The sequence below is a fragment of the Sorex fumeus genome, unplaced genomic scaffold (assembly GCF_029834395.1).
Source record: "Sorex fumeus unplaced genomic scaffold, SorFum_2.1 ptg000072l, whole genome shotgun sequence".
Lineage (NCBI taxonomy): Eukaryota > Metazoa > Chordata > Mammalia > Eulipotyphla > Soricidae > Sorex > Sorex fumeus.
In genome coordinates this window covers 17,135,139-17,157,500 of record NW_026606129.1, presented here as the reverse complement: position 1 = coordinate 17,157,500, position 22,362 = coordinate 17,135,139, and the positions used below count along the sequence as shown (strand labels likewise).

At 38.5% G+C, this 22,362-nt stretch overlaps 1 protein-coding gene across 1 annotated transcript in view; it reads left to right on the top strand.

Annotated features, from left to right (window-relative positions):
- The first annotated feature begins 12,377 nt into the window (after window positions 1-12,377).
- Window positions 12,378-22,362, top strand: part of LOC130037460 (collagen alpha-4(VI) chain-like) — a 125,060-nt gene continuing 115,075 nt past the window's right edge. Inside the window, 2 exon segments of the mRNA XM_056129304.1 lie at window positions 12,378-12,456; window positions 20,412-21,017. Coding sequence (XP_055985279.1) covers window positions 12,378-12,456; window positions 20,412-21,017 — 685 coding nt within the window.

The window sequence follows — 22,362 nt, the reverse complement described above, 5'->3', positions numbered from 1 at the left end:
TGAACCCTTCTGCTACTTGTGTGGAAGGAAATCTCTAGGGTTAACTCTTACCCCCCTTTCTACTGGATACCTTGGTGATTCCTGAAAAAATTTCAGATGCCACATGCTGTCATTAGCTTGGGTCCTTAAATGGCATGTCTCTCTCTCTCCCTCTTTTCTTCCCTCTCTCCCACTTTCTCTCTCTCCCACTTTCTCTCTCTCTCTCTCTCTCTCTCTCTCTCTCTCTCTCTCTCTCTCTCTCTCTCTCTCTCTCTGTAAGTCTCTTGTTGATCTGGAATACCCACCTTGGAAAGAGGGATGAAAGGGAAATGCCATTCTTTGTTTTTCAAAGTTTTATTATTTGTAGGTCTCTGGTTTTAGCCGTTTAACTCTTATTCTAACTCGTGCATACACACACATCTTTTGCTTGTTTGTTTTGGTTTTGGACCATACCTAGCAGTGCTCAGGGATTATTCCTGACTCTGCACTCAGGGATCACTTCTGGTGGGCTTGGGGGACCATATGGGATGCCACGGATCAAACCTGGGTTAACTGCAAGGAAGACAAATGCCCTACCTGCTGAATTATTTCTCCAGCCCTTTCTTTATTTGTTTTCATTGACCCTATCCTGATTACTAACTTGGTTGGTGCAAGACTGTTTTAGAGCATCTAATATGAATATAGACAATTGAGCTCCTTTTAACTGGTAATGGTCATCAGTACAGCTAGTGTATAGTATGTACCGCTGTTAAGCTAATTAATTATTATTCTTCCATTCATCCATCCATCTACCGATCCATTTATCCTTCCATTATATACAATGTTTTGAGACCTAATATGTACAAGGGGCTTTGCTAAGGAGCATTCAGGGGATATAATTGACATAAAGATGAATGGTGATCAGTTTCTGCTTTTAATAAGCTTATAGTCTAGAGACTTTAGGTGGAGAAAAAAATCAAAATAGGAATAAATAAAATTGTTTTATACTCTAGTTGATTTTTTTTTTTTTGCTTTTTAAGTCACACCCAGCGATGCTTGGGGGTTACTCCTGGCTTTGTACTTAGGAATTACTCCTGATGGTGCTGGGGGACCGTATGGGGTGCCAGTGATTGAACCCAGGTCTACTGCATGCAAGGCAAATGCCCTACCCACTATACTATCACTCCAGCCCCTACCCTAGTTGATTTTTATTAAATTATTAAAATTCTAGTTTCATTCTATAACTTGATCATTATTACTATCATTTTGGAGAAAAGTCTTCCATATAAATTTCATAAGCAATTTCAAAACTGTTTACGAAGCAAAGGAATTAATGGAAATAGAGCACACATGAGCACAAAGAATGTGCCCGTTTCCATAAACAGTCTTTACTCCTCCCCTTGAACTCCCTTCCTGACTCCCCCAGAGGACTATTTGACACTGGAAAAGAGATGTGTCACTGTGACCTGGTCCTTCCTGTAGACTTGGGACCTACCAAGACTCAAACAGATTCTTAGGGATCAAAAGAAGAAGGAAAAATTAGAAGAACCAGTCTGAATGGACAAAATTCCTTTCCTGAGGGATATTTTTCAGGTGAGAAATCAAGATTATTTCTATCTAGTTTTTCAAATTTTCTGTTTCTTTTTCATTTCCAGACAGAGAGAGACGAAGACCTATAGATAGAACTTAAAGACAGACCTTCAAATGCAAAAAGATGAAGATAAATTGAGACAGGGTAAAAGACACCAAAAAAAAATTCTTCCAAGAATATCTGCTAGTTATACAGAGAAAGAATAATATCTAAAATAAAAATGATGACAAAAAGACATAATTTAGAAAATGAACTTTTATTGAGCATGAAGATATGAAATATTTTGAATGTATAGCTGGGATTTGGGTGCCACTTGTGTGGAAAGGGGAACCTTAATTTATGGGAAGTTTAGCATTTTTTGTAAATTATTTCACTGATCCAAATCTTGGGGGGATTTTAAGATGGATATTAGTATGAGAATGGTTAAGATAAAGAAAGAAAAATGCTAAAGATTTATTGATGAATAGGAGAGATAGAACAGTCAGGGGAAAATGACTCTCAGAGCAATGGGTGAAATTTTAAATTAGAAATAAGAATTTTCTTCTGTCTAGCTTGCCAGGACTTGAATGCTTTAGATGCCACATATTTCTATTTTCACTATCATCAGGAATTGTAATACATTCAGTGATTCCTCAATTTTATCTGAATGATTTCATATTTACAGCAAAATTTAAATAATAAATAAGAAAATATATACATTCACCTCCTAGATTTTCTATTAACATTTAAATACAGTTACCACGTTCCATCCTGTTGTCTTCTCATACATTTTATTTTTGATGAATTTTAAAGTAAATTATAGACATAAGAACATAGTTCCTTAAATGCTTCAGTTTGAATATAATATACTAGAGTTTAAGAAAATGACTTTTTATAAATCACTTCAGGGAGTTAATTTGAGATTTATTAGATGTGGTGTGCAATCTGTAGATGATTGGGACTGATAACATTCAAACTCAATTAACAAGCATAGGGATGTCTATCAAGGATGAATTCTGTAGGGGGACGGGACCAAATATTGACTGAAAATTAATACACCATATCTATGGGAAAAAATACATCACTTTATCTTCTTTTTTTGTCCTCAGAGACTAAGAAATAGGCTCAGTGAATACTAAATACCAAAGATTCCTTTTCTTATTCCAGTCCCTGAATGTGTACCTCACAAACCTTTGAAAGTAACCTGCCTTCACAGAATGCTTTATGTCAGCTTCTGACTCATAAAAAAGGACTTTGAATGACCTTTGGATGCATTTATTCTGTCGCTGACCAAGGGTAATGGAGCCCTGTCTACAATTTTTCTGTTTTTGCAGAAACAGCAAATAGATGCATTAGAGTTCCTATGAGGCCAAATAATGAATATTATCTAACTTATATTTTGGTATAAAATATTCAGAGCCTAAAAATACAATGACTCCTTTTAAAAAGACCAAAAATTAAATCATTTTGCCAGATATTTGAACCTAATCCGTGTCTTATGTCTGAGTAACTAAGAGAATTTTTATGTCTGTGTTTTTTTTTTGTCTGTGAGTTTTAAGTTATTTACATTCTGGCTGCATCTCTCTCCCTGCTCCCTTGGATGTGGGTTGTAGTCATTGTCTGTTTCCATTTTAGATTTCTCATAGGTCTTAAAATGTGTTTCCTTTAAAAGTTTTACCCCTGACTTGATGATACTCATTCTACAAATTTTCCAAATATTTAGGTTTATATTTGTTCCAATTATTTTGTTCCAATTATATTTTTAAATAAAGCTGAATTTAAAACATAATTATAATTAAAACATGGAAGTGAACTCAGTTGGCTTTGAGTCTTTCATTTATAAAATGTGGTCAGTGCTTCTAAATGTTTGTATAGGACATTCTGTCTTAAGAACAGAAGCATAGTGGGAGATATGTCATGTACACAAAGAAATTTATTGTAGTGATTATTCTCTAGATGAAGGCGTAGTTGTGATAAATAACAACATAACCATGAATATAAACCATGAGGATGATTATTACATAGCCTGTTGGAAGAAGACAGGAGTTAAAAGAAAAGCAGAGTGGGCTATGAGTGTTGGCATGCAAGGGAGAGTGAGGATGGGTAGCAATTTTATGTATAGTGGCTAGGAAGGACTTTACTAAGAAGGTGGCACTTGAACAAAGCCTTGAGGGAGACCAGGGAATTAGCCATAAAGAATAGAATAACTGACTGAGGAAATGCCATGTTTTAATGATGCAATGACTAAGGAAGATGTCCTGATCAACCCTGGTCCCAGAGTCTAGAAAGAAGGAAAGAAACTATAGAGGGGAATGGGAGAAGAGACAGATTAGAAGCAATGGGGGCCAGGTCAGGGGAGGCTAGTACAAAGATGGTATTAAGGAATGATAGAATCAAATATCCAAACCACAGAGTCAATATCGCTGTAGTTAAGAGACCCAAACTTTAACAACCCAACTTAAAAAGGTGCCAGTCCAAAGGGCGGGCAGGAAGGGTGGAGGGTTATGGAACCTGTGAACACTGGCAGGGGAACGTTGACACTGGTGGTGGGATAGATGTGGCAATAATCAACTTTGTAACTCACAGTGCTTTAATTAAAAATGTGGAAAAAAGAGAAAAAAGATATAAGTGGGCATTTGAGAAAAAGTGTTCCAGGTAGGGGAATATCATGCACAAAGATCCTCAGTGGGAGTGTATCTGGCCTACTTAAAGAACAGCCAATTGAACAAAGTGATTAAAGTGTATTAAATGAGGGTGAGAGAAGATTCAGAGAGAACTGGTGACCACGTTTCCTCGAATCTTGTGGCCTATTATCTTTTTTCTCAGAGGGAAGCAAAGCCATTGGAAGACCTTGAATAGAGCTGGCCTGGCTTTGGAAAGTATTTCTCTGAATATATGTTGAGAATAGACTTTAGGGAGAAAGATTAGTAGCAAGGAGACTTTTAAAGGTTGTGGTAGTAATCAAGCAAGAGAGGTGATTGTGGCTTGACCAGGCTCTTTATATTTGAAATGGTGAGAGATAAACTGGAAAAATAGATTTAACAGCAGATTCATTTTTTTTAAAAAGTTGGTTAAAGTGTGTGTGTGTGTGTGTGTGTGTGTGTGTGTGTGTGTGTGTGTGTGCGCGCGCGCGCGTGCATGCTCGCGCATACGTGTGCTGAAGCTGAGGAATTGTGTGCAGATGGGAAGACCTGATAAATTCGGAATCTGTAAGGTAGTTATGAGTTTGTCAAAATACACGGTTGTATAATTATGGAAACTTCAGAAGGTTTTTTAGCTTCATAAATACATTTGCAATTTTTAAGAGTTACCTTTATCTTTCTAAAGGCTAAAAATGATGCAAAGAATAGTACGATGACACTAAATTATTTTAAGTGGAATTTGTGAATACAAAAGTGAAAAATTCAGCTCAAAGAACATAGCTAATTTGAAAGAGAGCAAACTGCCTCCAGTTTGGGTCACACTTGGTACCCCACTCCTTTGATTTGGGGAGTCATCTCTCACTGCTGGAAAAATTCTCTTACAGTGAATCAAAAGGTGGTTCTTTCCTAGATATAATGAAGTAAGAATATATAATCACTACTTTACGATACAAGCAAAGTATTTGTCTTGGATGAAAAATGTCAAGACTTACTTCTGCTTTGAGGAAGAACTAAATTAAAGAGTTCTTTCTGCATAGATTCTTGCTTGACAAAGGTGCTGGTAAACTCAAATTTTATAAGCGTTTTTACAAAGTCCGTCCACCCCATTAGCTCATGCCATCTTCACAAAAACTGCCAAGTGTTAACAGAGTTAACAGAGTTGGATTTAGAGGGTTCAAGCTACTTTCTAGATGCTCTGTAACACAAATGTGGCAGAAAATTCAAATTCAAGTTCTGTACAATTTTTACTGCTCTCTGCACTGCACTTCTCTCCAGTTTCTGAAACTATTTTCTTCTTAAAGGACATAAAAGAAATAATTATATCTTGTGACATAAGACTAGGCAATTATAGCAGGCCATTATACCTTGCCCTAATTCACAAGCCGGACCTGTGATTTCCTTTTTCCTGGTGACAGGAAGTAGGAGGTGGCAGACTGATCTGACCACTTTAGGCTTTGATGAAGCCCAATTTGCCTTAGTGGATAGTCAGTATCCTTCCTGAATAAACTGCCTCATAAAGATAGAGTAGTAATTCCCATCTTCCTGGTAAGACCGTACATGTGAAATTCTGGGTAGAGTTGAAAGAGATTTTATGTAAGTTAAACGTTTGAATAAATATTCCGATTTTCTTAGATTAAATCATTGTAGAGCTTGTTCAGGTTTGTGTAAATGATCATAAAAGGAAGATTCAAGTTGGTTTCAATACATTCATCACATTCAGAAATGAAGATTTCTCAGTTTGAGAGACAGAGAGAACAATAAAGCAATGACAGTCTAATACTGAGCCAGGCATGAATCATATTGGAGCTCAAATGAGTCAGAATATGAAGTGAACCTAGGATAGTTAAAAAATACTCCCAACTTCTGAGATTTTGTTCAGTTTCAACATTTTAAACAATTGACAAATTATTTGGGTGCTAATTTTATAGTGACCAGAGTCAACGGTAATATCACGGTGGTCATTGAAACTCTTGGTCACTTTGCACAGATCTGTGTTCAACTTTGGCAATCCTTATCCTTCCTTGGAGAAATGCTCCAAGATTCTGAATTTTCTTCTGAGTTTAACACATTAATCGTCATTGAGATGTTTGACAGTGTCTTCCTTAAATATTTTACAACAAAGTTATATATACCAAACCATTGTGGTTGGGCACTGAAAACAAATCTTGATGTTTATGCAATTTTCAACTGTCAAACATGCGGTGTAGGTTCTAATGTGATGTGTACAGAAGATAGAAAAATGTTTTCATATCTCACTTTGTTTGTCTTCTTGAATTTCCTGTTGCACAGATGTGGTATATTATAAGGGTGTCATATATTAGAAGGCACAGATGCGGAACCACAGAGGTAGTAGAGCAGAGGTAGGGTACTTGGCCAACCCGAGTTTGATCCTCAGCACCACACATGGTCCCTCCTGGCCCCCACCAGAAATGGTCCCTGAGTGCAGAGCCAGAAGTAAATCCTGAGCACCACTGAGTGTAGCCCCCACTGAGAGAGAGAAAGCGAGAGAGAGACAGAGAGAGGGAGAGACACAGAGAGAACGGAGAGACAGAGAGAGACAGAAACAGAGTCAGAGAGAGAGGAAAAGTGCCAGCCATAGTGACAATAGGTGGGGGGTTGGTGGAGGGAAACTGGGATCATTGGTGGTGGGAAAAGTGCACTGGTGAAGGGAGTGAGTGTTTGAACATTTATATGCTTAAATCCAACCACGAACAACTTTGTATCTGTATATTATTTCTGTGATTCAATTAAGAAAAAGAAATGAAAAAGAAAAAAATTATGGGCTAACATCTTCATTAAACAATTTACATCAGGTAGATCTTAAAGTAGTAATCTACAAACATTTTTATGTTTAGTGATAAATAATACTTAAATGAATAGCTGTAAAAGATTTATAAACTTTTGACTTTCCCACTATATTTCCACAAGCAATGCCAGTGTTTTATTTGCAAGCAAATTAAAATATTTCTCATTTTCATGACTTATTGCATTGATATTAATAATTAGAACATAAAATATGAAACTATAAATTTCTAATCTCAAGGTTTTATATTTTACCTAACTTTATTAACTCAAAAATTGAAAAAAATTAAAGTATTTTATTACAATAATGATAACATTTATTATAATAACATGTAAATTTATTTTAGTTATCCTTGATTCTTTTAAACTCTCAGTCTTATTATCCACATAAGGGTTCTTTATCCATTAGATCAGTCTGTTATTAAGACTTATTGAGTAATTTATTTATTAAATGAAATCTTACTGGGGAATAATAAATTTACAGTATTTCAATTACAGGCCCTCAAATTATTTAAGGAGGCATTAGTGGAAAGCTGATGTAGAAAGTGAGGAATAGAGAATTGAATTACAACAGATACATTTATTGAGAAGACACTGGGCCAATACCCTCCTTAATGTTTGTAAAATAGTGAGCATTACAATAAGATATAACTAATCAGTTCAAGTCCTAGCATCATCACATAAACCTTATCAGGTGAAATGGATTTCTCAAGTCCTGGACTAATGGGCAAACTCCCTTCGAAGTCAAAACAAGGGGTCCCTTTGACATGAACAGTTCTCCTAGTGTTTTCTGTTACCAGTCGATAATAAAATAGGAGTGGTTCACTCATATCCAGAGTTACTCTTGAGAAGTAAATGAAGGGGCTGAAGCGATAGTGCAGCGGGTAGGGTGTTTGCGTTGCATGTGGCCGACCCTGGTTTGATTCTCAGCATCCCATGTAGTCCCCTGAGCACTCCCAGGAGTAATTCCTGAGTGCATGAGCCAGGAGGAACCGCTGTGTATCACCAGATGTGACCCCAAAAAGCAAAAAAAAAAAAAGAAGTAAAGGAAGCATGCACAGTAGAATATGTCCATTGAGAATCAGAATGATTACTTATACTTTCTGGAAAATGTTATCTGAGGTTGGGTGACAGCTAGTTCTGGACATTAAAATTTCTTTTTTTTTTCATTTTTTGGGCTACAGCTGGCTATGCAGAGGGGTTACTCCTGGCTCTGAACTCAGGAGTTACTCCTGAAGGTGCTTAGGGGACACCATAAGGGATGCTGGGAATCGAACCCAGGTCAGCCGCGTGCAAGGCAAATGCTCTACCCGCTGTGCTATCTCTCCAGCCCCTGGACATTATAATTTCTATACAAAATTCTGCTTCCAGGGCCCAAGACAACAAAGTGATTTAGAAGTAGAGATTCTTGCATACGTGGAGCAATAGCAGAGTGGATAGGACGTTTGCCTTGCATGCGGCTGAGCCAGGTTTTATTCCTCCATCCCTCTCAGAGAGCTCGGCAAGCTACGGAGAGTATCCGGCCCACAGGGCAGAGCCTGGCAAGCTCCCCGTGGAAAATTCTATATGCCAAAACCAGTAACAACACGTCTCACAATGGAGATGTTACCGGTGTCTGCTCTAGCTAATCGATGAAAAATGGGAGGACAGGACAGTGCTATTGTTTCTAGAATATAAGATTTATTTCCCAAAATATTGGTAGGTTTTATTTTTAATATGAAAACAAGATTTGTGATAGCATTATGCAGAATTACTACTATAACACTTAGAACATAGACTTATGTATTTAGAAGATGTAATGGGAGATATTTTATCCAACTCAGGATAGATAATTTATGTAACTTAAACTCTAAGACTTGAACTTAGATTTCTACTCCATGTCAGTTTCTCATAGCTCTTGTTTCATGTAAAATGAACTCTGGGAAGTTGAACGACTTGAAGATTTTCTTTAAAACTGATAAAAATATTTTGATAAAATCCAATTTTCCCAAAAACTGTATATATTTTTTACAGGCACATAAATGAAAAAATTAATAGTATAAATAATTTTATGGCTAATATATTTTAAAATTTACAGGACATAGATAATCTTATGTCTGTACTATTTAGAAAGATTGAGGAGAATTAAGAAAATTTTAAGGGGAGAATCTGAATATAATTAAAAACTTATGTTTAATCCTAAAATGGAAATTTTGGCTCTATGTTAAAAATATTATATTACAGATAATGCTAAAGTGTCTGCATTAATAAGTAAAAGATTGTAATATAGATCTCTGTGATGTCAAATAAATCCCCTAAACAGACACAGAACACTCAGTATCAAGAAAATGTTAATTCATTACTGAAAAGTATAAAATTTCTTAACAACTTAGGGTAAAACATACCTTTCTTATTCTTGAGAGAGCAACCATAAGCACCACAAGTGAATGTCATACTCAATGACAAAATGCTAAAAAGTTTCTTCCATCTTTTAAAGAAATTCCTTTAACACTGCTTGCAAAACTGCCAGCAAGGTTATGAATTCTCTAAGTCGTTTCCTGTCCATGAATCTGTATCATTTCTTCAAGTGTGAATGATAATCTCTCTGATAACGTATTCTTGGTTCATTTCATTGAGTCTTCCTACTTCCCTCTTCTGTTTCACTATATTCCACTATTCTCTTCTGTCTCATGGAGTCTCATTTGCTAGCTCTGCTATGAATCTTATGGGCTCTTTCTTGTATGTAATTTCCATTGTTGGTCCTGCTGCTTTCAACTACTCATTCTCTGTCTTCGGCTTTTATTATTCTGATTACAATGTGTCTTGGGGTTTTTAATTTGGTTCTAATTACACTGAGAATCTTCGAACCTCTTGGGTCTGGGTATCTGCATTTCTCAACTCTAGGAAATTCTTTCTTTTTTATTTTTAAAATTTTTAAAATTTTTATTAGTGAGACACCATGAGGTACAGTTGTAGACTTACAAACTTTTATCCATACTTTCTTTAACTAGTGGCTCTTTTTCAAATTTGCCTTCTTCTCCTTCAGGGATTCTGATAATTCTTACAGTTTCCCTTGAACTCATTCCATAGTTCCTGGTATGCTGTTCATTTCTTTTCAGATTTCTTTCCATCTTCTCTTTTTTTTCTAGAGATTTTTTGCATCTCATCTTGGAGTTCCTCCATATTTTCCTCAGTTGTGATTCTGCTGCTCAGACCTATTGAGTTTTTTAAAGAAAATACTAATTACGATACTCTTCATTTTTGTCATTTCTGATAGTAGTTTTCTCATTTTTGCTCTCATACTTTTTTGTACTTTTCTGACTACCTGCCCCATAATTTCTCAAAATAGCTTATCAAATATTCTCAACATGGTGTCATTAAACTCATTTTATATAGTAGTGCACCAAGCTTGATAGTACTGGTAGAGGCTTCCTTATTATTTTCACTCATTGAGCTTGGCAGGCGTCTACATACATATTGGAACATATGAGGCCATGTATGTATTCATGCAGTTCAGGAGATGTGGAGATTGACCTGCTGGCATGGCAGAAGTTGTGGAGGTTTTCAAGACTCAGCAGGAAGGAAGGAAATCCACTTTCATCTCAAAAGAAACCCGGGGATGTCAGCTGGGAGATTTCCCTCAGCTAGAAGGTAGAAGGGGCAAGCAGAAGGTCTGAGACGGGAAGGCAAGAAAGCTGATATTTACTTGAAATTTTTCATTAAGGAATTTTAAGCAGATATTTGGGGTCATGTCACCTGGAGCCAGAACCTGATCATCCATGGACTTTTAGCTTTGGTACCACACTTAGTCATTCACGGACCTAAATTCATCATTTTCTTCAATGAAATAAGCTTCTTCAGATTTGAAGTAGAGAAGAAATATATATTAGTATGGTGAAGTATAAAGCATGTACTTAATGTAAAAATTGAGTCAGGTTACAATAACTACAAATTAAATTGTATGAATAAACCTTTTAAATTAATATAAAATGCAAAGTATTAGCATCTGATAACTATAGAGTCTCAGTTTCAAATTTAACTTTTACTAGTGGGTTTTCAAGATTTAAGTTGTTTAACAAGCACTTGAGTTCTTTCTCTGTGCCAGAGCTGCATAAAATGTTATTATAATAATGAACTCACCAATCCTGACTACAATGTTATGAGGAAATGATACTATTTTCCTATTTTACAGATAAGAAAACCAAGACACAGAGAAGTGAATCAACTTGCCTAAGATCAACTGTTAAATAGTGAACCTAGAGTTCAGATACAGACAGTATCTTTCCAAAAGTTCTTACTTTAAATTCCACTGTACTATTCTGAGGATGCTTGTGACACTGTCCAGCTAAGAAAATAAAGATTATGTTCTATCCAACCTGTTCTAGTTGGATAGTAAAGATGTTCCCTGTTCCAATTGGAACATCTTATTCACTGTGATTACGATGTGTTCTTATTTTTAAACATGTGGGCTTTCTTAGAGTCAAAAATAGAAATGGAAGTGGGAGTGGGTAATTTTCATGGAAGTCTGTGGAAGTGGATCCAAGTTTGGGGGGGGTAAATCTGATGCTTGGTTCCTTTTGGGAACATATGCATTACTTCAGGCTAGTCTGATTCTATCAGGCAGATGTGCTCCTGAAATATTTGAATATTTCAGAACCCCACAAATGTTTATCAGGTCATCCAATACTTGTATAAAAATACAAGCAAAATTGTCCAGAAATATTTGTGTTCCATCAAATTTCCCACTGAATTTTCAAGTGCAAAATGGAAGTTCCCCCCCACATTCTATATTTTTCTCCTTTTATGGTAATTTCTGGACAATTTTAACCAATAAAGTCTGAGGTAGGTACCATGGGTGTTTACAAAATTCCTCCTGAGTTTAGTCAATTAGCCAGCCATTTTCTTTGTATATAAACACACACACACACACACACACACATGCATATCACTATCACTATCACTATTCTCCCATTGTTCATCAATTTGCTTGAGCGGGCCCAGTAACATTGTGAGACTTGTTACTGTGTTTGGCATATCGAATACGTCACTGGTAGCTTGCCAGGCTTTGCCATGCAGGCGATCTCTCGGTAGCTTGCCGGGCTCTCTGAGAGGGGCAGAGGAATCGAACTTGGGTCAACCGTGTTGGCTGCGTACAAGGCAAATGCTCTACCCGCTGTGCTATCGCTCCAGCACAACTATATATATATATATATATATATATATATAACAACACATACATATTGCTATATGACATCCATGTCCTTTATTTTTATAAAGCTTCCCTTAGTCTGGGGAAAGACATAGTTTTATTTATTTAAAAGGCAACTTTATCGATGTTAAATATCATGTAATATGACATACCCACTTTAAGTATGTGAAGACAATTTTCATTATTAGTTTTTTTTCTTCCTAGGTATATATCTAGAATGGAGAATAATTGGAAGACATTTTTGGGAGTCATCTTTCTTGCAGCTAGTTTTGGCTTCATTAACTCACAGAAAAATGGTAATGTACTGATTTCTTTAAATTCAAAATGATCATACCTTGTGCCTATTGGCAGTGACAAAATAAAATATCACTATCTTCTCAATTAACAAAAGAGAAAGGGATTAGGCATTTTAAACAACAGAAAACTACTCTAAAGTAGTATTTGAGTTTTTTCAAAACATGAGGCTGGCAAGCTACCGAGAGTATCTCGCTCACATGTTAAAGCCGGCAAACTCCCTGTGATGTATTCGATATGCTAAACACAGTAGCAATGAGTCTCACAATGGAGACGTTACTGGGCCTGCTCGAGCAAATCAAAGAACAATGGGAGGACCGGACAGTGCAGTTCAAAACTTAAAAAAAAAGTAAAATATAAGAACACTATAAATCTTAATGTTTTCTTTTTTTTTATTTTATTTTTTTAAATTTTTTAAATTTTTTATTTATTTATTTATTGAATCACCATGGGAAAGGTTACAAAGCTTTCAGGTTTAGGTCTCAGTCATGCAAATATCAAACATATTTCCCTTTACCAATACTTATTTTTTACCATGAAGAACCCCAATAAAACCCCACCCCCCACCCCTCCCAGTCCCTGTGGGGCAGATGAATTCTAGTTAACACTCTATCTGCTTTGATTAGATTCATTGTTTCAATAAAAGATTCACCACTATTATTTAGAGTTTACCCCCCCCTCCCAAATCAGATATGCTGAAAAAGCATTGTGAAGTGATTTGCTTTCTACAGCTGGGTTCAAGAATTAAATGTTGGTTTTGGATTTCTGCTATTTTACTTATTGACCCTGGAAGTATTTCTACTGAAAGTCAGATAGTTAAGAAATTGGTTTCTGTGCTCTGGAGTCGTGGCCGTGCTGGAGAGCTGCTAGTGGGGGGCAAATGGTGGCCTTGGTAGGGCGTGAACGCCCCCCTTCCCATGAGGTTTTAGTCGCCCCCACTCCCCCGGCTCATACCTGCTGTCCACAAGGCTCCCATGCGGCCGTCATCTTTCTTTCCAGAGAGGAGAAGGCGACTGGGGCAACACCCTTTCCCCTCCAGACAGACATGATGGCCTGGATTAACGCATAGTCCGTTCACTTTTCTGCTCCAAGCTGCTGGGTTCTGCATTAAGTCCTTGTGCTTCTGGGGCAGTGGCCGTGCTGGAGAGCCGCTCGCGGGGGGCAACTGGTGACCTCGGTAGGGCGTGAAGGACGGGCCGGAACACCTCCGTTCCCATGAGGTTTTAGTCGCCCCCACACCCCCGGCTCATACCTGCTGTCCACAAGGCTCCCATGTGGCCGCCACCTTTCTTTCCAGAGGGAGGAGGGCGGAAGGGACCAACACCCTTTCCCCTCCGGGCAGACATGAAGGCCTGGATTAATGCATAGTCCTTTCACTTTTCTGCTCCAAGCTGCTTGGTTCTGCATTAAATCCTTGTGCTTCTGGGGCAGTGGCCGTGCTGGAGAGCCGCTCGCGGGGGGCAACTGGTGACCTCGGTAGGGCGTGAAGGACGGACCGGAATGCCCCCCTTCCCATGAGGTTTCAGTCGCCCCCACACCCCCGGCTCATACCTGCTGTCCACAAGGCCCCCCAATCGGCCGCCATCCTTCTTTCCAGAGAAGAGAGGGCGAATGGGGCAACACCCTTTCCCCTCCGGACAGACATGAAGGCCTGGATTAACGCATAGCCCGTTCACTTTTCTGCTCCAAGCTGCTGCGTTCTGCATTAAGTCCTTGTGCTTCTGGGGCTGTGGCCGTGCTGGAGAGCCGCTCGTGGGGGGAAACTGGTGACCTCGGTAGGGCGTGAAGGACGGACCGGAACGCCCCCCTTCCCATGAGGTTTTAGTCGCCCCCACACCCCCGGCTCATACCTGCTGTCCACAAGGCTCCCATGTGGCCGCCATCTTTCTTTCCAGAGGGAGGAGGGCGGAAGTGACCAACACCCTTTCCCCTCTGGCAGACTTGATGGCCTGGATTAACGCATAGCCCGTTCACTTTTCTGCTCCAAGCCGCTGGGTTATGCATTAAGTCCTTGTGTTTCTGGGGCTGTGGCCGTGCTCCAAACTTAACTATGATTTTCAGAGAGAAACGTTGGGTGGTTTACTTCCCATGGATCACTTTGTATATAGAGAGATGTCGCGCGGCCACATAAGCGGCCGCGAGGTTTTGAGGAAAAGTCCTAGTTCCCGCATACTCGAGCTGTGCTTGTAGAGGCTTCTGGTCACCGGGGTTCCATCTGGGGGAGGCGGGATGCGGTACCTACCCCATCTGGGACTTCCCGATGATCTCGGCTCTTTTTGGAACCTTTTTTTTTTTTTTTCCTTCGGGATCTGTGGATCCCACCCTCCATGTAGTCCTTCTCTTCGGCTGAATGCTGTCAAGATCTCTTAATGTTTTCTTACTAAGCTATAAATGCTTTTGTATATCTGGGTCTATCCTGTTGAATCTGAATCTGTGTTTTACATTTTCTTCTTTGACAGAGATTTCCTGAGGGGTGATTGTTACGAAATAGATAACTTAATCCAGTGCTAATGAGATTGCTGTATTTTTTTTTAGCAATTTATATGGATTGTTGGGACTTTTCAAGATGAAATTCTCATCAAGATGAGATTCTTTAAGTAGACTGAAACCACCACTGAGATAAAACTGAGATTTAATTACTCAAATATCCTTATCTAGACAGAGTGTTTTTGGAGGGAAAAAAAACTTGTTCTCTAAGTTTTCTAATTCTCCTCACTTATGGAAAGAAGCTGTGGGCTTCCTCTTTTCCTCTTTCAAACACTTACTAAAATGGAAAAGAAGTGGTGAAAGGGTTTTGAAAGTGACAATGGATAATTGTAACAGAAAGTACACATCTCTAAAGTTACTTGATGGAATAATTACTTCTTTGTATGGAAAGTATTCACTTATGGATGGCTTCTTTTGATTGCACAGATCAAATAAACACTTCATGGTCTGTGTTTGGTCTCCTCCAAAGAAGATGTGAAGGGGATAGGACAGTCAACCTTCCATGGAGCACTTTCTGAATTCTCATCTCTAATATAATTGCATTTTGAGGGCCAAAAGGAGACAAAGTTTAATAGTCTTAAACTTTGTACAATAATGGCTCCACTTGGCTTTATTAACAAGATTAGGCAAACTTCTGACAGGTGGCACTCAAGACCTTACAAATAATGGATTCACTATCTCTGGAGTCCACCCAGTCCTTCTCTGTCTAAATTGTCATGTGATATTTGCCTGTCTGTCATATGGACTCCTGATTTATTTTTAATTTTATTTGAGTAAGGACTCCCATGTGGTACTCAGGAGGTGATTCTCAGACAACCAGATGGCTGGTTCAATGGAAGGGCCCAATAATGTGATTTTCCAAGGGCCCTTCAGTGCTAGGATTACCTAGGCTCCCTACAAGTGCTTGGGGCCTCCCAGGTATGTATTTGGCAATACTTGAGGGACCATGTAGTGCTGAATCTTAAACTCAGGTTGAGTGTGTGAATGTCAGGAGACCTGGTTTCTAATATTGTTTCTTTGAAAGAATTTACCTGAATCAGTTTGTCTTTCAAGGTTCTAATTTTCCTTTTTGTGTGTGTGTGAGATGGATTTATTAAATTCCTTATTATGCACTAAGTGTTCAATACATTGGTCTCTGATCACTTTTGACTATTTAAATTAAATTTAAATTCTAGTGAAATTTACTTAGTCATAGCAATTTTCTTAGAAATTTTCATAGTCATAGAAATTTTCTTAGTCACAGCAATTATATTTCACATGCTCATATAGCCATACATACTTCGTGGTTACAGTATTGAATAATTCCCAAAGAATTATTTTCACTTCTAAAGTTTTCTCCTCCCCTTATTTGGTTTAATTGGTGTTTATATTCTTGTAAATTATGTCTTTTTTCTCCCCATTTTTTTCCCTTTATTTTATTTTATTTTTTTTTAAAGTTGTAGATTTACAATTTTTTGTGCTTTGGTTTCAATTATACAATGATCAGATACCCATCCCTCCACCAGTGCCCATTTTCCACCACCATGGATAATATCCCTCCCACCCCCATCCCCCCATCCCCCCTGTCTCTGTGGCAGGGCAATCCCCTGTGTTCTCTCTCTCCTTTTGGGTGTTGTGGTCTGCAAAAGAGGCATTGAGTGGCAAACATGTTCAGTCCATAGTCTACTTTCGACATGCATCTCCCCTCCTGGGAGGATCCTCCAAACATCCTTTATTTGGTGCTCCCTTCTCTATCTGAACTGCCCTTTCCTCTAGGATACCCGGCTGGCCTCTAAGTTATGGAGTAATCCTCCTGGTGCTGATCTCAGCTATTCTTGGGTATTAATCTCATACTTTGTTACTTTATATCCCCCAGATGAATGCAATCTTTCTATGTCTATCCCTCTCTTTCTGACTCATTTCGCTTAGCATGATACTTTCCATATTGTACGACTTGTATGTAAATTTCATGACTTCATCTTTTCTAACAGCTACATAGTACTCCATTGTGTAGATGTACCAAAGTTTCTTTAACCAGTCATCTGTTCATGGGCATTCAGGTTTCTTCCAGTTTCTGGCTATTGTAAAGAGTGCTGCAATGAACAAACAAGTGCAGATGTCACTTCGACTATACATTTTTGCCTCTCTGGGATATATTCCCAGGAGTGGTATTGCTGTCTCCCCATTTTTTTTATTAAATCACCATGAGATACAGTTACAAAACTTTTATGTTTGAGCATCCTAATCCTCTCCCTGCCCATCCTAATCCTTTCCCTGCCACTATGGCAGACAATTTCCCCAATACACTCTCTCTACTTTGGGGCATTATAGTTTGCTCAAATTTTCCCAACACCATTCAAGCCTGCCTGTCAGGGGCAGATGCTAGATAATTTATTTTCTATTGCTCACTTTGAATATGATGAGAAGTCGCACGGCCCGCGAAAGTAGCCACGCACTTCTGGAATTCTAAGATTGTAAATTATTGGGGTCCAGAGTCATTGCTATAGGGCGATAGTCAATTTTGGGATTCAATTGTTTTTCTCCCTTTTTCCTCCCCAAATATTTCCTTGCTCATTTTTTTTGTTAGTCAACAAAATATTTGTGGTCAATCAAAGTATATGGAGCTCAAAGTCCAGTTATTAACCAAATAAGCATGCAAATAAATGTTAGATTACAAACCAAGATGAAAATACCCCATTCTGTGGGAATTTATCAGGAAAAGAAAGCCTAAAAAAGAGAAGAAAGGGAAGAGAAGAAAAAGGGAGTGGGGGAGGGAGGCAAGAAGTAAATGAGGAAAGGAAGAAGAAAAGAAAATGAAAGGAACTATAAAAGAAGAAAGGACATAAGTCTTGTGTGGGGGATAGCTTGTGAAAGCCCAGTGACAAGAGGGAACATGGGGAGTTTGAAAAACTGGACCTACGAGCCTGGAACGAAGAGAAACTCGTGAAGAGGGTAGAAAAAAAATAATATTAGTCAGATATGGTATGGCATCTGAAGCCTGAAGTTTTGCTCTAAAATAAAATTCAGAATGCATTTAACTATTGTGGAATTATCCCTTGGCTATCCAACCACTTTTTTTTCAATAATTCACTGAACATTTACTAAGTTTATGTTGTACTTTATAAACTCCATGATCTCTTTTCTATATAAGGACACTTGTAACTGGCTCAATGTTAAGAAAGGGAAATAATTATTATACAGTGTAAAGGGTTTTGTCAAAAGGTATATTCAAGGATCAGAGCTGGGTTCTGGAACTATTTTTTAGTGAAGTTTGTAGGAAAAGTTCATTTTTAAAAAAAAATTTATTTACTTATTTATTTTCTTTTTATAAAGTTATTCATGATGATTTATTACATTGAATATTCCAACACCAATGCTACCACCATTGCACCTTCCCACCACCATTATTTACAATTTTCCCAACCACCACCCAAATCTTCCCCAATAGCACCGCCCTAAATAATTTATTTTATATTATTTGTTATTAATAATTATCTAAAAATGTTCATAAAAGGTTTTCTTAGAAGGAAGTATGTGAAGATTGTATCTTACCTTAAAGATACAACATTAAGCCCTTGTATAAGAGGTAACTAACATGTTATTACAGGTTAATCCCTGTGTGTTAATACTTTTTTAAATCAAGATTGGACACCTTCTACTTTACATCCCATGCAATCTGGCCAAACACTTTTAAACCCCAGAAATGTTTAGCTCACGTCTGCTTTTGTTCCTCTTCCCTCCCATCATGAGTTTTGTGAGTTTTATGCCCATCACACTGAACAAACAAGTGTGAGGTGTAGGGTAAGGAAACTTGATGGCCACTGACAAATAGATCATGCTCACCTTTTCATTTTTGTCCATACAAGTTTTTCTTCATCCACAGAAAAGTGAAATGTGAGTTGGCAAAGAGCAGGTGATCTGTCCCCATTATACCAGAGAGTTAGATTCTGAGACCCAGAGAGATCTGCTACTTACTCAAATCCTGCTGGACCAGGTGTTCAGTGTCCAACTTTCTCCATACTGGAGAGCTCAGCTCAAGCCCCTTTTGTTCCAGCAACTATTGGGAATGTGGTTTCCAGAAAGAAAGCTGGGCTTGGGAGAAATAGCTACACAATGCAAACAAAGTTCAGGAAGCAAAAAGACTAATGTAAGCTACACCCACTTTAGTCTCAAGAGTCAAAGTAGATGGAACTGGAGTGTAACCAAGGGGGACCAGAGGTCAGAGGTGAAAATTTTGATGTCTTAATCAAATTTCCTAGAAGCAGAGCTTTGGATAAAAATTTAGTGAGAGTGTTGTTTTTAAATAATTTCATTATTCTCCAGAAAAGGGCCATTCCTGTGAAACCTTGGTCTAGAGAACAAAGGAGCAATTACCATTCATTTATAGATGCTAAATCACACCAAATATCTCACACAACCTAAAGTAATGCTGACAAAAAGTAAATTCAGAAATGACATGGCAAACACACTGTCTATTTAAAGTGCTTCCCAGGGGAAAAAACGTGACAGTGCCAACTTTTGGGGTTTGCACTGCTTAAAAATGGCACTGAAAACTATTTATGACCTTTGATTTTATTTTAAAAACAAAGAATCCTTTTTAGTTTTCTTAGGTAAGAAAAAATAATGTTGGTCTTTGATAAAAAGTCAAGTGGATTTGTGTGCATATTCAAAAAATGCAGCATGCTTGTACTCTTTGGAACAATGGTGAGGGAGTGAGAGAAGTGAAACGGGGCTGTGATTGTCACTCAGTGATAGAGCCACAGGTAAGATTGCACTATGGGAGCTTACCACTGAAGCTACCAGCACCATGTACTATTTTCATAAGGCTGTAATTAAAATATGGGGCCATCCCAGGGGACTGTAACTTCCTATATGTCTTTGGACAGGTCCTTCACATGAAACAAGACTCTGGATTGAGGTTGGAGTGATAGCACAGTGCGTAGGGCATTTGCCTTGCACATATGACCGACCCAGGTTCAATCCCTGACATCCTATATGGTCCCCTAAGCACTGCCAGGAGTGATTCTTGAGTGAAGAGCCAGGAGTAACCCCTAAGCATTGTCAGGTGTGACCCAAAAAGAAAAAGAAAAGACTGGACAAAATCTCTAATTTGAGCAATTGACTTCAGTATTTGATGCAGATGGGGCTTCGGCATACTAGCTGGCCAAGGAGATCTAGGTGGGTACCAATAGCCTCCTGTACTCCGATGGTAAGTTAGTTTGTTTTATTTAAGGGATGAGTGAAAGCCACAATCAGGGATCCACAGAAGGATCAAATGTCTATTTGAATGGAAGGTGAGCAGAAGTTAACAGTGAGTAACAGGAAGAAAAGGGTAGTGATGGTGTTCCTGGACCTTGTGCATCTTAAGTCATCAGTAGAGAGCTGTGCAGGCAGATCTATGGGGTATAAAGGCATTGATTTGGAAGGTAGATTCTTGCTAGTGGTTGTCAATTTTTCAACGTTGTGTCTTAAAACTGCCTCTCTTCCTCAGTCTGCAAGGAGGCCTCTGTTGGAGATGTCGTATTTCTTGTGGACACCAACATCAAGCCCCCGCAGCATGCCCGCACCATGCGCAACTTCTTGATCAGTGTGATCCAGGGCTTCAATGTCACCAAAGAGACCATCCGTGTGGGCTTGACCCTGTACAACAATGTGCCCCGTTCTGAGTTCCTACTTTCAACCTACCACCAAAAAACCCAAATCGTGAGACATATCCAGAAGCTTAAGTTTCAGTCAGGAAGCAACAAGATGGGCTTGGCCCTGCAGTTCCTTCTAGATCACCACTTCCAGGAAACAGCCGGGAGCCGGGCAGGGCAAGGTGTGCCTCAGATCGTCGTGCTGATCAGCAGTGGTGCAGTTGAGGACACTCTGCAGGAACCCGCTGAGGCCTTTAGGAGGGCAGGCATCCTGCTGTATGCCATTGGCATCAAAGATGCAGTTATGGCAGAGCTCAAGGTAGTGGCAAGTCATCCCGTGGAGAAGTTCACCACCTTTGCTCCCAACTTCTCTGATCTGGGCAGTTTGGCTCCAAAGCTGAAGCAGGAGCTCTGTGATATTTTGGCCAAGGCAGTTCAACCTACCAACCACATCTCTCCAGGTACTAAAAGTTTTCCTTTCCTAAGTCTGATGAAGGCATCACAGAACTCCAAACTTTCTTACTCACCTCTGCCACTGTTATTTTTCATCTGGGTGTTTGTTTAATTTTAATAATGAAACTCCATAGTAAACTATCTATATTATTGCCACTCCAATCATTGACCAAAGACTTAGCAACTCTTTTTTTTTATATAGACCTGATTTTTTTTAATATTGGGAACCTGAGGCAACACGTAAGCTTTGGTTATAGGATTTTAAGAGCAGATGTAATCCAATATAACATATGTTTTAGAAATACATTCACTAGAATCAGAGCCTGAGGCAAGGATTTGGATATATGTTTTCTATTTGAGGAGAATTCCCAGAAGATTCATAAGTATGTGAGGGAAGTTAAAGAAGTAAAGGAAAGTAAGAAAGAGTGTGATCTCAGGCAGAAGTTACACAGAGGGTGGTTTTCAGTTGATCTTAGAGAACTGGGAAGCTCAAGGGTTTTCTCTAAGGAGTTTTGACCCAAGGTAAGGAACTGGGCTTTTTTTTCTCTTTCAATTTTTAAAATTGACACCACAATTTATAAGCTGTTTATAATAGAACTGTTTGGGGTATAAAATGTTGTGACACCAATCCCACCACAGGTATTCCAAGGGTTCAGGAATTGGACTTTCTTATATTATAGGCAAAGAAGGTTTTTTTCTTTTGATTTTTTATTTATCTAATTTCTTTTTATTGATTCACTGTGAGATACAATTACAAAGCTTTCATGATTGAGTTTCAGTCATAAGATGATTGAACACCCAGCCCTCCACCAGTGTATGTTTTCCACCACCATTACCCCTAGTATCCTTCCCCCACCATCCCCCCTGAACCTACCCCGTGTCTCTATGGCAGGTAATTTCCTTCTTACTCTCTCTCTATTTTGGGCATTATGGTTTGGTAAAGAAGTTTCAGTAACCAAAGAAAGTACCCCCAAAGAACAGAGAATGGTAAATAGGAATTAAAAGAAACACCTGAGCAAAACACTATTGTCTGTAAAAGCATGTCATCTTACTTTTCTCTGAAAAAAAAACCCATGAGAATATAAGGACCAGTATAAAGATTTTGATGCTATAGAGAGGGATATTGAGTCTTAAAGTGATTACTGATAAATAGAATATAGGGCTACTAAATGGTCAAGTTAGAAGGGTATTTATTATGGGACACAGTCTATATTTCAACTTTCAGAGAAGTTGGTATCATATACTCTAAGAGATAAAGTTTATTATCACTTGAAAGAGGACAGTCCTTCTGGGGGATATAAAGTAACAAAGTATGAGATTAATACCCAAGAATAGCTGAGATCAGCACCAGGA